Source organism: Argiope bruennichi, chromosome X1 (genome assembly GCF_947563725.1).
Source record: "Argiope bruennichi chromosome X1, qqArgBrue1.1, whole genome shotgun sequence".
NCBI classification, from domain to species: Eukaryota; Metazoa; Arthropoda; class Arachnida; order Araneae; family Araneidae; genus Argiope; species Argiope bruennichi.
The window spans coordinates 35,965,970-35,980,582 of record NC_079162.1 but is presented as its reverse complement, the minus strand read 5'-3'; the positions used below and the strand labels follow the sequence as shown (position 1 = coordinate 35,980,582).

Below are 14,613 nucleotides of genomic sequence, written 5' to 3'. Positions count from 1 at the left end.
GGCACTAAAGAATATCTTTCTTAATTTATGTAATATCTCAAGAATTTGTCAACAAAATTTTTTCAGATTTATCATGAGCACGTCTATTAATTAACAATGTTTAATTTTAAATGCATCAAACACTCAGAAAATAAACATATTCATTTAAAATAATCGGTCGAAAACAGTTAAAAAAATTACTTAAAAAACGATGAACTTAAACTAACATAAATACAATTTAATTACAAAAGCATACAACTAACCTAAAAATAATTTAAATGAAGTCCGCTTCCGTTGAAAATAGATGTAAACAATCAGAACACAATGCGCATGCGTGAATTTTCAACTCCAGTTACGGTAACGCTATGCAGATTAGAAATATTTAATGTCCTTTATTCTGTTTTATTTTAATTCAAAAGTACTTCAGAATGAATCTGAAAGATCGATTAAATTACAATGTTTAATTTTAAATGCATCAAACATTAAGAAAATAAACAGAATCGTTTGAAATAATCGGCCGAAAAATGTTAAGCCTAAGCCACATTAGCGTGGGGGGGGAATGCTGAAGCCTTACTCATTTGATGGGGGGGGGGAAATGAAGATGTTTTTGGCGGGGAAGTTAGTTTTTAATTAATAATTAAAATTCTAATTAAAATTTCAAAAAAAGGGACCCCAGGTGCACATTCCCGACCTCCAAGGTATACACGTACCAAATTTGGTAGCTGTTGGTCAAATGGTCTTTTCTGTAGAGCGCCAACACATACATACACACACAAACACACACATTGAGGTTTATATAAGTATAGATATAATATTCTAAACTTTTGGAATTAACTTACTTTTATGTATTTATATATGCTCTGCTTGATTTTTGCTTCTCAACAAAACTGTTTTGATGATAAATTTAAAGCCAATAAAAATAATGAATTTGTATGAATAAAAATATCTACTTAAATATTGTTGCTGCATGTAAAATTTCTTAGTCAGTTTCTTCTAAAATTTAATATATCCCAAATTCATTTCTTTTAATTCAGAGACGTGATGCAAAACAAGAAAGTAACTGTTGCTGTAACACCAGATGGACGTGCAAATGCTGTTTCAAATGATTTGTTTATGGTAGCCGAAGAAAGAAGAATGTTATTTTCAGAATTTTTGGATGAGCTTCAACATCCCACAACATCAAGTGTTTATAGTTTGCAAAAGCCAAATAACTTGATTGAGGACCTTGATCGACTAACTTATCGTGGTGTTGATAATGATATAAAATGGGCGAGTGAAACATTTGGTAAATATACATCTTTACTTTCATTGAAGATTTTTGAAATTTTGTTTAAAAAATCATTTCTAAAAATTAATAGTTTGTTGTTATAGCATTAAGTACAGATATTTTAAAATTTTAATTTAAATATAAAAAATTATTATTGGACAGAACTACTGTTGTTCAATTTTAAAGACACTTATTGTTGTGCTTCTGTTTGCTAGAAATTAACTCTTGTTGAAAATATCAAATTATGTTCATTTCATATTATCTGAATCTTATAAAGTAATGGTACATTATTTAGTAATTTATCTATATTCAAATAAATAAAAGTTTTTAAAATGAAATCATTTCAGATTTAAACTTCGTAATTCAATCATTAATGCAATTTTAATTTTTGTTTTCTTGTTAACTGCTAATTCGGAGTAGTGTGATGTTTTTTTATAGGTTTTTAATCTGTACTCTTAAAATCCAAGTTTCCGACCTCGACATGCGATAGCGTGCCGTCTGTTTTGGATACACATGAAATCTTTTTAAAACTTTTTCTATGCGTTTTTTAAAATCTCTTGGATGGTAGGTTTTACAGGAAAAAAATTTGAACTAACCGCAGAACATTTTTGTCTTGAAAGTTTGACCTTTGACTACCAATGGGCCGTATGTAAAAATGCCGAATTCGACCGACAAATTCAGAGGGATGATAGTAGGCACCAGGAGCATAAAGAATCACCATACATCATGGGGTTCCCAAACGACGTTTAATTGGTGAAAATCGTAAAAATATAGAGAGTCGGAGAACTGTAAAAAATTAATAAAAAAATAACAAATGGTGTTTCAACTACGAATTTTTTATTAAGCAAAAGCACATTCTTAAAAAAAAAAATTTCATGCAAGTAACATGCGGATTTGGTGATCTAGGGGGGGGGGGTCGTAAATTACTAAAAAACGAAAAAGTAGTTTTGGAATCCATATTTGCAAAAATATTAAAACTTGAAGAAAAATAAAAGCTTGAAAATGTAAAGAATTTTATATTCTATAATTTGATTTAAGCGTGTAGTGTGAGAACTGGGAAGTTTTAAAGATTTCAAGAAAAACTAAAATGGGAACCAGTAAACATCGCTGCAACATCAGTACCGATGTTTGCAGAGAGCGATCAAATTCGAAAGACAAATTCAGAGCAAGGATAATAAGCATTAAGTAGATGATAAATTATCAGAAAACATAGGGTCGCAGTTAACGTTTTTCAATGAAAATCGCAAATCGAGCGGATTTCGCAAGCTGGATGCTTAATACCACACAGGAAGATGCACACTTTTCTGCTACAGTTTCATTCTCAGACGAAGCCTACTTACGAGATAGGTAACTATGATTAAAATGAGCCTGTACTTCCAAAAATGTGAAAAAGTGAGGACATCTGATATATTATACGCCATAACAGCATTTAAATGCAAATGAAGCAGAATGACTGTTTGTACTCGTTTTTAGTGGGTGTGGCACAAGTGAACTATCAAACAAAAAAAGTTAATCAGCATCAACCTTGAAAATGTTGTCGTACTGAGATTCAAAGGAAACAGTGGCATGAAAAAGAGAATGCAGAATGCTACATTAAATTATAATGATAAGTGATAAAGGCCATCTGTATATTTATTTAGAATGATTTAGTTAATATTACATTTGATTATGTTTGGAATGCTTCTTTGTAATTCCAGCAACTTTCTTGCTTTCTTTTTTCCGCTTAGAATTTTTGTACTTCTTAATAAGATTTGAGTTGATTGAGAATATCAAAACTAAAAATAATAACGTAGCCATCATCCATTTTTAGGTTATTACAACTCTATGAATAAACTTTTAAAAAAGTTTCATGACATACTGTTAATTGTTAAATTTCTGATTTAATCTGTTCAAGTTCTGTTTTTTCTCCATACATTATGCTATGTAGTGTTTGTTTATGGTTTTATATTATACTATAAAACAACATTGTATGGTTGATTTTTTAATACCTTTGCATAGTGGACTGTGTGCAATACACTTCTATATTTTTGAATTGTTTATATTTGTGTCAGAAATATTCTTTAAAAAATCTTTAAAAAAATTTAAAGAAAGTTTGATTAGAAACTCCCAAAGTAAAGAATGCTTTACAACCAACAAAAACTTACTGCAGCTTCAGTCATAAAAATTATGCACATGCTTGTTTTTGTTTATTCCTGGTAATATATATGGCATATACTGCAATTAATAATCTAACGGATTTTCAGATTAGGATTAGAGCAATTTCAACATATTTATGCTTATTTTTATATTTATTAGCTAATACATTCAATGTTAATCGGTCTGAAGATATTTTAATGCTTTGTATTGATAAAATAGTAACTATATAATTAGCACAAGAATTCTCTTAACCTTTTCTTATTATTTCATATTAGTAAGCTAACTTTAAAGTCTTTAGCATGGCATAAGTTACAGTTATTAATTGAGTTGTTGGGTGTGTGATGTAAACATTGCTTGAAAATAAAGTAACAAGAAATGAAATAATTGACTTCATAGAAACAAACATACAAGCAATGTATGTATTAAAAAAACATATATATATATTTACATGAAAAATACTAATATAACAAATAATGTCAATATGATACTGCAAAAAATATAATTAAATATTATGATTTTAATTCATGCATTTTTGAAAAAAGTGTCTTCATTATAAAAATTAAGTGATCGTTTTATAACTATAAGTGAAGCCCTTATAATCTCTTGGTAACAAATATTTTCAAACAAAGTTCGAAACTCCATTTTTATTTCATTTTTGTGCATTATACTAATATCGATTAAAATTTAATTTTGAAACGGCTTGTAAAATTAAGGTTTAATTTTACTGTCAAAATAAACTTTTAAAAATATGCAAGAATAGATTTCATTTTAAATTGATCGAAAACAGATTTTATAGATCACTTAAGATTTTTTATTTAGGCAGTGGAGAAATTTATGTGCATTTTGTATCATAGCTGTTATATAACAAGCAAATGATAAGTATTTTAAAGTTATTTTAATATTTGTATGTGTAATTAAGTTATCTAAATGATCCGCTATGTGTATTTTAGTATCTTCTGTTTTAGTACTTATACCTTTAATATTGATAAATAATAATTTTATTTTTGAACTCCTCTGTGCATTGCTTTTAGTTGGAATTATTTTCGTAATGAGATGGATTTTCCGTCAGCCAGTCTATTATTTGACCTTAAATTGCTTTCCTTGTGGTTTTATTTTTAGAAGTTTTAAATCAAAAATTGAATTTCTAAATTTTAGACAAAAATAGTAATTTTTCGTCAAAGAATGTCATTTTACATTTTTTATTTGATCTAGAATTCTAAAACTTTATTTTATATCCTTTGATTTAATTGTTTATAGTTAAAAGATTGGATAATGAATTTTTATATATAATTTTTTAATATTATATAGTTATTTTCGTTTTCCTGCTGAATAACCGCATGCTTACTGGATTCATTGCTGGGATGTATTAAAAAAGGCCTTTTATAAACATAATATTCTTTCATTTATTTTGGTTTTAAAAATTGTTCTTAAAATTCTTTATAAAAAATATTGTGTTATTTTTCTAATAATGAGTGTATATTGCTTTCGCATTGAATTCGGAAAATTTAAACTTGTTCCTTTATGAAAATAAAATACTTTTGATTTCTGCCTCAAAAACAGTTTCTTTTGACTTGGTTTTTACATGTTTCAAACATTGTAAAATCCAGTTATAATTTGTTTTTTGCTTATATACCTTTGTACGAGTATCTAAATAGGAATATAAAGTTTTCTGCATTTTTAATCACAGATTTTTTTTTCGCATTATTTTCAGGTAGCAAACCTAAAGAAGCAACTATTTGGATGGGAAAGGGTCAATGTGTTCATTCAAGTAATTTTTACTCCTATTCTATTTACTTAATATGTACAGTTGTATGCAAAAATTCTAATTTTTTTTTCTCTTCGGGTTGCCTGGGTTATATAAGATGAATATATTTATTCAGATATTTCTTTATTATCTTAATAGGTATTGGCTTTTTATAGTCTTTAGCTTAGCAATAATTATAAATGGCCATATTTGAAATAATGGCTAGTGAGTTAATTGTTTCGTTAACACAGATGAAGAAATACATCCATGATTTCTGTCAAGGAAACTAATCCTGATGGCGAAGAATCAAAATATATCTGAAAGAAATCTCCATATTAATATCAAAATGTTGAATCAAATGTTTGATCTTACACAGTGCCATATGATCTCCTCAGCTATCTTTAAGGGGGCCTTTTTCAATCCTGGTAAATATGCCCAGTGTGCCTGGGTCAATGTAATTGTAACACTTTCTATCAAGATTTTCTAAGACTGTAGGCCTCTTCCAATTTGCCAATATTGCAACGTAGTATTTCAAATTTGAAAGTATGTGATTTGTTATTCAGAATGAGCTTTGTAAATTTAAACCAATTTCACTTGATAAAAACATTTGATTAACATAAAATATTGCATTGATTTTGATAAAATATTGCATCCGAATTCTATTCATTCTGGAATTCGCAAACTCTTCGCGCTTTTGCACATGCGTCAGGAGACGTTTATTTCGTCAAAAAAAAAAAAAAAAAAAGACGATGAAAAGAGATCTATTTCTTTACCAATAAGATGAACTCAGATTATTCGCGGAATTAGGTGGTGTAATAACCGCTTATTTTTCTGCTTACCACCGTAGAGAATTACGATCGTTAAAGAGTGCTTGTCTCATGATCCTGAAATGAACAGTAATTACTTACTATTATTAGCCGAGAATTAAAGCTGAATAATATATGTAATTCTCTTTTTTCTTCTTTTTCTTTTTTCTTATATATATAATTCTCTTTTTTTTTCTTTTTCTTTTTTCTTATATATATAATTCTCTTTTAGCTTTTGTCAACACTGACGTATCAAGTGAATGTTTTTAATTATTATCTTGAAAAAAGTAAGTTGTGGAGCTGTTCTAAATTGATTTTTCGCACTTATCTTACTATTTGTCATGACAAAAGCCATTTAAGAAAAAAAGAGAATTGTATATATCATTCAGCTTCAATTATCGACAAATTACCAACAATTTTAATAGTTATTGTACTAGTAGGCCTGCTTATATTTTAAAATTTCCCATCAATAAAGTTATTACCTATATTTGTTTGATATCTGGAGCTCTAATTACTGTCTTCTATGAGAAAGATAGTTCATTTTCCTAGTTTATTTATTCCATTCATAAATAAATATTAAAAAATACTATAAAAAGCATTAAAGTAATGATATGATATATTATTAGTCAGATTGCAGAAAATGTCATAAAATTTCGGGTTTTATTCTTTGATGGTTTTGACAGTAACAGATTATCTCCAAAAGTGATGACTAAAGATTAAGTTCTCATTTAAAACTAAAGAATGAATAAAGTCGTGAAAGGGGATAATGAATATAAATATGATCCTTTCGTTTTTTAAATAAATATAATATATGGATAGTTTAACTTGCATCCTCGCTCTACAAAAATTGTGTTATCCCCCCCCCTCCCGCTTAAAAAAACCCTTGCGGAAATGTTGTTTAACATAATAAGTGTTCATGCACTATTATCCAAGAATAAGCATGGTGCTCTTGGTATCGAATCTCGGATCTTAGAGATTAAATCTATCTCAAGTAGTGAAAACAAGTCGCAAAAGTTGAACATTATCAATTCTGTATGAAATAACTGTTTACATTCATCAATAACTTAAATAGGAACACTTAAATGCAAACTTATTGTATCATTTTAAAATTCATGCATCTTAAAAATATTTTTTATTTTGGTTTGTATTTTTTGTGTTATATATTGTTATTGTATATAAAAATTATTCTTTTGTAAAATAAAATAGAAAAAATTGCAAACGATAGCATTTATAAAGTTTAAGTGCATAAAAATGCAGTTTCAAATTTCTGCATTTGAGCTGTTTATCTGTGGTGCTGATTAACTTATCTAACTCTATATTCTATCTGTGCAAAGATTCTTTTGTAAAGATATCTAATTATAACACCACATATTATGTAAACAAATTTTTATAATTTTCTAACTTAACTACATGGAAAAAAAATATTAAGTAAATCAGGGTTGTCATGGCACCGGGATAGCCAAAAAAATATACGGTGCGTAAAAATCATCTAAAAAAAACAAGGAAAATGCAAGGAATTTTAAGTTTTTTTTTTTTTTTTTTTTTTTTCCCCATCTTAAAATTGCCGATTTCTGAACATTATAAGTTTAAAAGATCGTAGCCAGAGTATCAAAAAGGGAACCGCTCTGTAATTGCGGAAACTCACCCCTTTTCTACCCGTTGCCCCCTTTTTTTCTATATAGATTAGTCTAATTTCGATTTGAGTGATAGTTGTTTTCTTTCAGTAAGATTACCGGATTGCAGCTAATGAGTATGCCCGAGACTGATGTAATTGTGTGAGAGATTAGAATTAATTTCTTTGACGGGAATAGCAACATTAAATCTGCGGAAGCATCGCTGTGTTATTTAGACACCCACTAATGACTTTATTGAATGGTTTGTTTATTATTTGAGGAACTGTGAGTTTATTCAGAGCAGTTTAGAGAATTTTTGAAAACAATGAGCTGCTCAAAATCCGTATTTTAATACAGATTGGATGAATAAAAATATGAATCCTGACTTTGCTGAATAGATTAAAGAAATTCTGCAAAATTCGTTTGCTGTGTACCGCTTGCTTTGTAAGAAGATAATAAGCTTAAGTAATATGGGGCAACAGGCACATCTTAAGCACTGCCATGAGAGGAAAACATGCAAAATTGCATGCCAATTCAAAAAAGTCATAATTAATATTGAACTTTGTATCTAAAGAGAATTCAGGAGAAGATGATTTGCCAGGTCTGAAAATGTCAAGTTTGATGTTCGAAAAAAGCCGATTTCTCACCTTTTAGATCATGAACAATAATTTAAAGCTGAACTTTTATAGGCATTAAAACTTGTAGCATCACTTTCGTCCTATAATGCATTCAATGACGGAAATATTTCACATATATTCACTAAATGTGAAATAGTCTAAAACTGTATTTTAGGTCGTGCAAGAATTTCGTACATTTTTGTTACCGATCAGCTCTATTTTTTCAACATTCTCTTAAGAAACCTTTAAAAAACTTGTAATAGACTTTGACGAAGCTTTGAACCGCATTTCACAAAAATACAAAATGGATTTTATTGTGAATCAACCAGTAGAGTCTCCAAAAGATATTGGAATTCAATATTTTCATCAATTTTGGACATACTGTTACTTTTATAAATTAGTATGGATTGAGCAAATGTAAATTATTATTTTTTTTAATATGTCGAAGAAGAACTTCCGTGCGAAAATGATTGTAAAATTTTAGATCTAGCAGGGTGGCCAGCCAACCAGAAAAACCGGGAATCCGTCAGGGAATTCCGGGAGGTCCGGAAAAGGCAGGGGAATTTATTATAAAACTGGAAATTTTTATATAAATTGGTAATTTTTATCGAACATGATAGATAATTCGCTGGTATTTTTTCATTAGTAAAATGAAACATCGTTGACTACTAATGAAATTCAAATTTTTACAGGTTGTCTAAAACAGACTGTAGAAGAAAAAGATTAACCATTATATTTAATTTATTGCATTCTATAAATATATATTTTCGCCAAAGCTTTTTTAAGGATGACAAGCTATCGACATAATTTGCGCAGTACTGTGGAAAAAGGCAGCTTAACTAAAGCTCGGCTCTTGTTACTATTATGATTTTAAGTTTTAATATGTCTCATTTTAAATAAAATATAAATATGGAGCTATCTCTACCCCTTTTCTTCCTTCAAACGTCAAATCCATCATACTACGTGTTACGAGAGCGAAAGTATGAGTTTTGAGTATTAATATTCAAAACTGGTTGTAAAATATTGACTCATTATTAAAATTCCTAAACAGTTTATATTAATTAAATAAGTATTTTACAATAATTATTTTTTCCCCTCTTCTCAGAAATATTTTAGTTGAATTATGAAGTATCGGACGTTATTGCTATTATTTCTGCAGAACATTTTTTTTTTTTTTTTTTGGTTCATTTTTAAACAATATGAACATGGATTAATAATTCTTCATTTGATGGATGTTAAGAAAGATATGAAATGACTTTTTGGTAATATTAACTTTAAAATTTTATTTTGTGTTCGTTTAAAATTCCTCATGCATTCAACAAGATGCTCTATAATTTAATAATAATATTAAACACAAGAAATTAATTTGTTTGGCACACATGCCTTTTAATGTTTATAGGTATACATACCTCATAATTTTTTCAAAATTTTTGTAAAAAAAGCAATTGCAGCATTTTTCTTATATGGTTTGATATATAAGAAACTGTTTGCTGCAGAAATTTACAAAATTCATTCATACTATTTTTTATTTTTTTTTTAATTTATACATTTAAAAAATTTGTTTTCACTTTCTTTAAACATTTTTTGTAATAAAGGGAAAAAAATTGATAAATACCAATTTTCTATTTTTTTCTTTATTTTAAGGGCCAGCATGCAAGCGATTTTTTTATAGGTGGTGATCTAAAGATCAATACAATTTTGATTTCATGGAAGAATTTTTCTTATTTTGATGCAGAGATTTCATTTTATATTTGTAAATTAATGTTAATAATATAATTAATTAAGTTCTAATTGTCTTGTTGGTAATCAGTAGGGATAGGTGAGATCCCACTTTAAGGAAACCATTTCATTCCACAGCACTTCGCCAATGCGTATATATTTTTGCACTGCATTTTTCATGAGTAAATTTGACAAACAGTTCTGAGATATGACTGGTTAGCTAAAAGTCAGTCTGGATGGGCATGTATCTTCTAGTGTTGGTTCATACATTTTCAAAGAAAGGGGAGGGTTTTACATAATAGAAGCTTATCTGAAATTTAATAAGTGATAATTTTTTTTCTGAGCATTAAATTTTATTTTACGTTGATTTTAATTAAAAGAGTAGAAAATTTTTTCAAATAAAGTTAAGAAGGGAAGAATTAAAGGGAATAAAATAAAAGCAACATCGTTCTGAAGATATTAGAAACATCCGAAAAATGACAGGGAAATTTCTTTTTAAAAAAACGTGAAAATGTCACGGAAATTCAGAGAGCAAGAATGCTGGCTACCCTGTCTAGGTACTTGGGAACTATACATAATCCGTTGAGCATAAATCTACTGAATGGAAAACAGTTGTTATTCTAAGAGCAATGTATAGAATATTTAACTTTTATTGGACCGTCGTCCTATTTATAGGACAATTGATTTAAATGTGAATAAAATAAAAGAAGAAATTAAAATTACATAAAAAAAAGACATAATTATGAGCAGACTAAATTTAATAAATTATTGAGAAAAAAATAAAAGTAGAAAAAAATTAAAAAATTGCTTTAAAAATTCATCTCAGAAATAGTCTTAACTCATTCAATAGTAATAAAATTATTTTTTTCATTAAACAAACATATGCAGTTTTTTAGTTTATCATCAGGTTTGTTCAAAAGATTAAAAATATCAGTGGAAAAAATAAATATCACTGGTATTTCACACGTTTTCTAATTGTCCAATAAATAGGACAAAGGTCCGATACCCATCTTTTTTTCAAATCTTTCATACTTCTAGATCGCATTCTTTGAATTCAGAGAACAATGTATCGTTTTAACTTTTCATTCTGTGAAACGGAGAGCAACTATAGGGTGAAATATTCTAGATTTTTTTTTTTTTTTTTTTTTTTTTTTTTTTTTGTATCAGTGCCTTTCTCCAAATTGGTTCTTTTGTGTATGTTATTGAACATACGCTTATGATACTTGTTTTTAGTATTTTTTTTAATCTTTTCCTTAGTTCAGTTGCTTCTTTATTTTACAATTGTCAATTTGTTTGAACATTTTTGTTGTAAAATTGCTAGAAAATTTCCAATAGCTGAAGAAGTTCTTGACTGTAAGTATTTTTTTTTTAATCCAATGAAGAATTTGATGATTCTGAAATATTTAACCAGACGTCAGTGACGAAGGAATAGACGATTCTATCGCAAATTGCAATATGGTGGAAAACATGTGGTGATCCTGAAATTCGAGGTACTAGTGGAATTGTCGAGGTTTTGTCAAATATCTTTGATGAAATTAAATTATGCAAAACCACCTAAATGGGGGGGGGGTGAATGTGAACCAAAATTTTCGCTTTCACTATATTCTCTTTCTTCTCAAGATCATCAAACATTGTGTATAAGATATCAGGAAAACTCCCCTTGAACGTTTTCACATGATGATTAATGATATGATATCACATATAGTTACAAAGACTAATTGTTTGCAGTGCAGAAGAAAGATAATTCTTTTGATGGCAACGAAAGTGAAATCAAAAAGTTTATAGGCATCCTTTTTGGGATGTGTTGGGAAAATACTCTGGACACGGGCACAACCTTAGTGAATAGAACTATGTCCAGGAAACAATACAGTGACGTAAAGATACCTAAATTTGACGGTCATCGACAAAGATGATCTTTATTGCAAAATTCGTCCACTTTAAGAAAAAATATTGCATTGCAACAACTTGGAATATTTTCTGCATGTGTTGGAAGAAGGTTAGGATTAAACTTTTTTTGAAACTTAACTGAAATTAAACCGAACTCTTTTGATATGTATAGTATTTTGACTAAATTTGGTTACATTTGACCGAACTGCTTTTTTACAGTCGAGGCCATTACTTCATGTTATTTTTATGATCATCTTGTATATAGAAATGGTTTACTTCGTCAGAAATTTTGTTTGATCTTTTTGTTTGACAAGGTTCAATGAATCTAAGAAGACTGAACTCTGATATAAATTTGTTAAGATCTATGTAAAATTTTGTGTTTGATTTCTTATCGGAAGAAATGCTTTCCTTGAATTGTTTTGAAAACATTTCAGAATTTCATAAAATTCAAGAAAATTTAATGTTAGAATAGTTTGAATTTACAGTTTACGATCAATTATAATTAATGACATTTTCTGAAAGAAAAGTTTGCATCACGATTACGGTTTTTTTTTTCTTTTTAAATGGGATTAAAGTAATTGAAATATTTTTGAGAAATAGCAATTTATTAAACATAATAATATTACGATAATATTTATTGTATTATATTAATATATTTCTTAGATTCTTCATACTTAATATCATATAATATGTTTATATATATATATATTTGTTTTTTAGTGCATAAAGATCATTATGAGAATATCTATTATACACTCATTGGAATTAAGTATTTCGAGCTTTATCCTCCAATTGCTATAGGTTGGATGCCATATCGTACGTATTTTATTTTTATAATTTTGATAAAACTATTTTTTAAAAATAAAACTCAATTTTCATTTATTAACATCAGATTAGATTATATCCTTCTTCCTTAAAAATATATGTATTGTATGTTTAAAAGTATATATCTGTATGTATCTAAAAATAACTGTAAATATCTAATATATAAAAAGGAATTTTTGTTCGCATCTTATACGCTGTCATCTCTTTCAATCGATTGCGATGAAACCTGGTCAATTTATTGCAAAGGTTGTAGGCATAGTACAGTTATTATATCTAATATATAAAAATGTATTTTTGTTTGTTCGTTCCTTATGCGCTGTCGTCCCGTTCAACCAATTGCGGTGAAACTTGATCAACTTATTGCTTGCCCCTCGATGAAGGTTATAGCCATAGTACAGTTATCATATTTAGTATATTAGTATGTATTTTTGTTTGTCCTTACTTTATGCGCTGCCGTCCCGTTCAACTGATTGCGATGACACTAGGTCAATTTATTGCTTGCACTGGCGCGAAGGTTATATTTTAAAATTGACAAACAGTAACCGGCAAACAACACATGTCATTTGGAGTTAATCGCCCATATATCAAACAAAATAAAACTATTATAATTGATGCCATTCAATGTGAGTGAAATGAAATCTAAAATATTTAATGCAGGCTCTAACTGTTTTATTCCCATTAATGAATATTCATATACGCAGAATGTTGTCATTCAGCGTGCACAATATTTTGTCTGTGGCAGTTTGCACATATTATTTAGAGTTTGTCTCATACATAGAATTATTATTATAGATTCCGATCACGTTAAGTTATATATCATGGGGATTTTCCAGTGGAAACATCAATTTTTCTATTTACTCAGTGAATCGATAAACAATATTTCAGTTATACAAGCGTATATCGTGTTGATTGCTTCGACAAAAAATATGCCCCCAAACATATCCGTTTGTCATTTAATAGATCTAGCAACGCAGCACATAGAAATAAGCCAATTCGAGCTTCTCAAACAAACGAGGAACGACAACCGATCAAAGTTGTCGCAGATAGTTTACAAATTGCAAATTTACGTGCTTCAGAGTCTCACTATCAGAATGCGGCAAGAATCGAAAAACAACGTTTATATGCTACCTGATCACGCGCATTAGAATAAAAAAAAAACCAATATGTGGCAAGAAGCGAGGGAGCTATTTCTTAACGGAAAGTCAATTGAAGAAGATATGCTCATTCCCACCGACATGCCTTTTGATTTCAAACGACAGCAGTTACCCATTCGACTTGCATTCTTGATGACCATCAAGAAGGCGCAATGTCAATCACTTCAAGTGTATGGATTGAAATCAGAAAATCCGTGTTTTTCACATGGCCAGTTGTATACTGGAGGCTTACGAGACGGACAGCCGAGAAATTGATTTATTTTTCCTGAAGGCAGAAAAACAAAACAAAAAAAAATGTGTCTACCCTAAAGCATTTGAATTATAAAGTATATATATATATAACATTATTGTATGTGAAGCAGAATGCAGTTTGAAGACAGTGAAGATACTTTTTTAATTTTTTAAATCTTTTTAATATCTATCGAGAAAGCATAATTATTTACAAGCAAAGACGCGGACATTGCGCGTCCGCCACAGCGCAGACAAAAGCCGAAGTGGGGAAAAAAGGGACATACAGCTTTACCTTACAGTGGTGGTCAAGTAAAAAACTAAAATTTAAAAGCATATTAAAAGTGATACCCGAGTTTCCCCTACCTTTACAATAATATAAAAATCATTTTGAACAAGATTTATATAAAGCACAAAAAAGATAATGTGATGTCTGTGAAAATATTGGATAAATATTCAACATCACCAAAAATAATAATATTAAAATATGCAATATACAAATGATTTTCTGCAGAAACTCAGTCTATTGTCTCTCAATCTGTAAGATTGTCTCTATTTGATGAGGAATGTCTCTATTTGATGAGGAATGTCTCTAAAGAATGTTTGCATTCAGTGTCCTTTAAATAGTAGAAGGCTCA

At 28.8% G+C, this 14,613-nt stretch overlaps 1 protein-coding gene across 1 annotated transcript in view; it reads left to right on the top strand.

Annotated features, from left to right (window-relative positions):
- The window catches only part of LOC129958687 (bifunctional peptidase and (3S)-lysyl hydroxylase Jmjd7-like), a 76,907-nt gene that overhangs the window by 24,518 nt on the left and 37,776 nt on the right, over nt 1–14,613 (top strand). Inside the window, exons 3-5 of the mRNA XM_056071333.1 lie at nt 1,014–1,264; nt 5,094–5,150; nt 12,489–12,584. Coding sequence (XP_055927308.1) covers nt 1,014–1,264; nt 5,094–5,150; nt 12,489–12,584 — 404 coding nt within the window. The remainder of the gene's footprint in view (nt 1–1,013; nt 1,265–5,093; nt 5,151–12,488; nt 12,585–14,613) is intronic.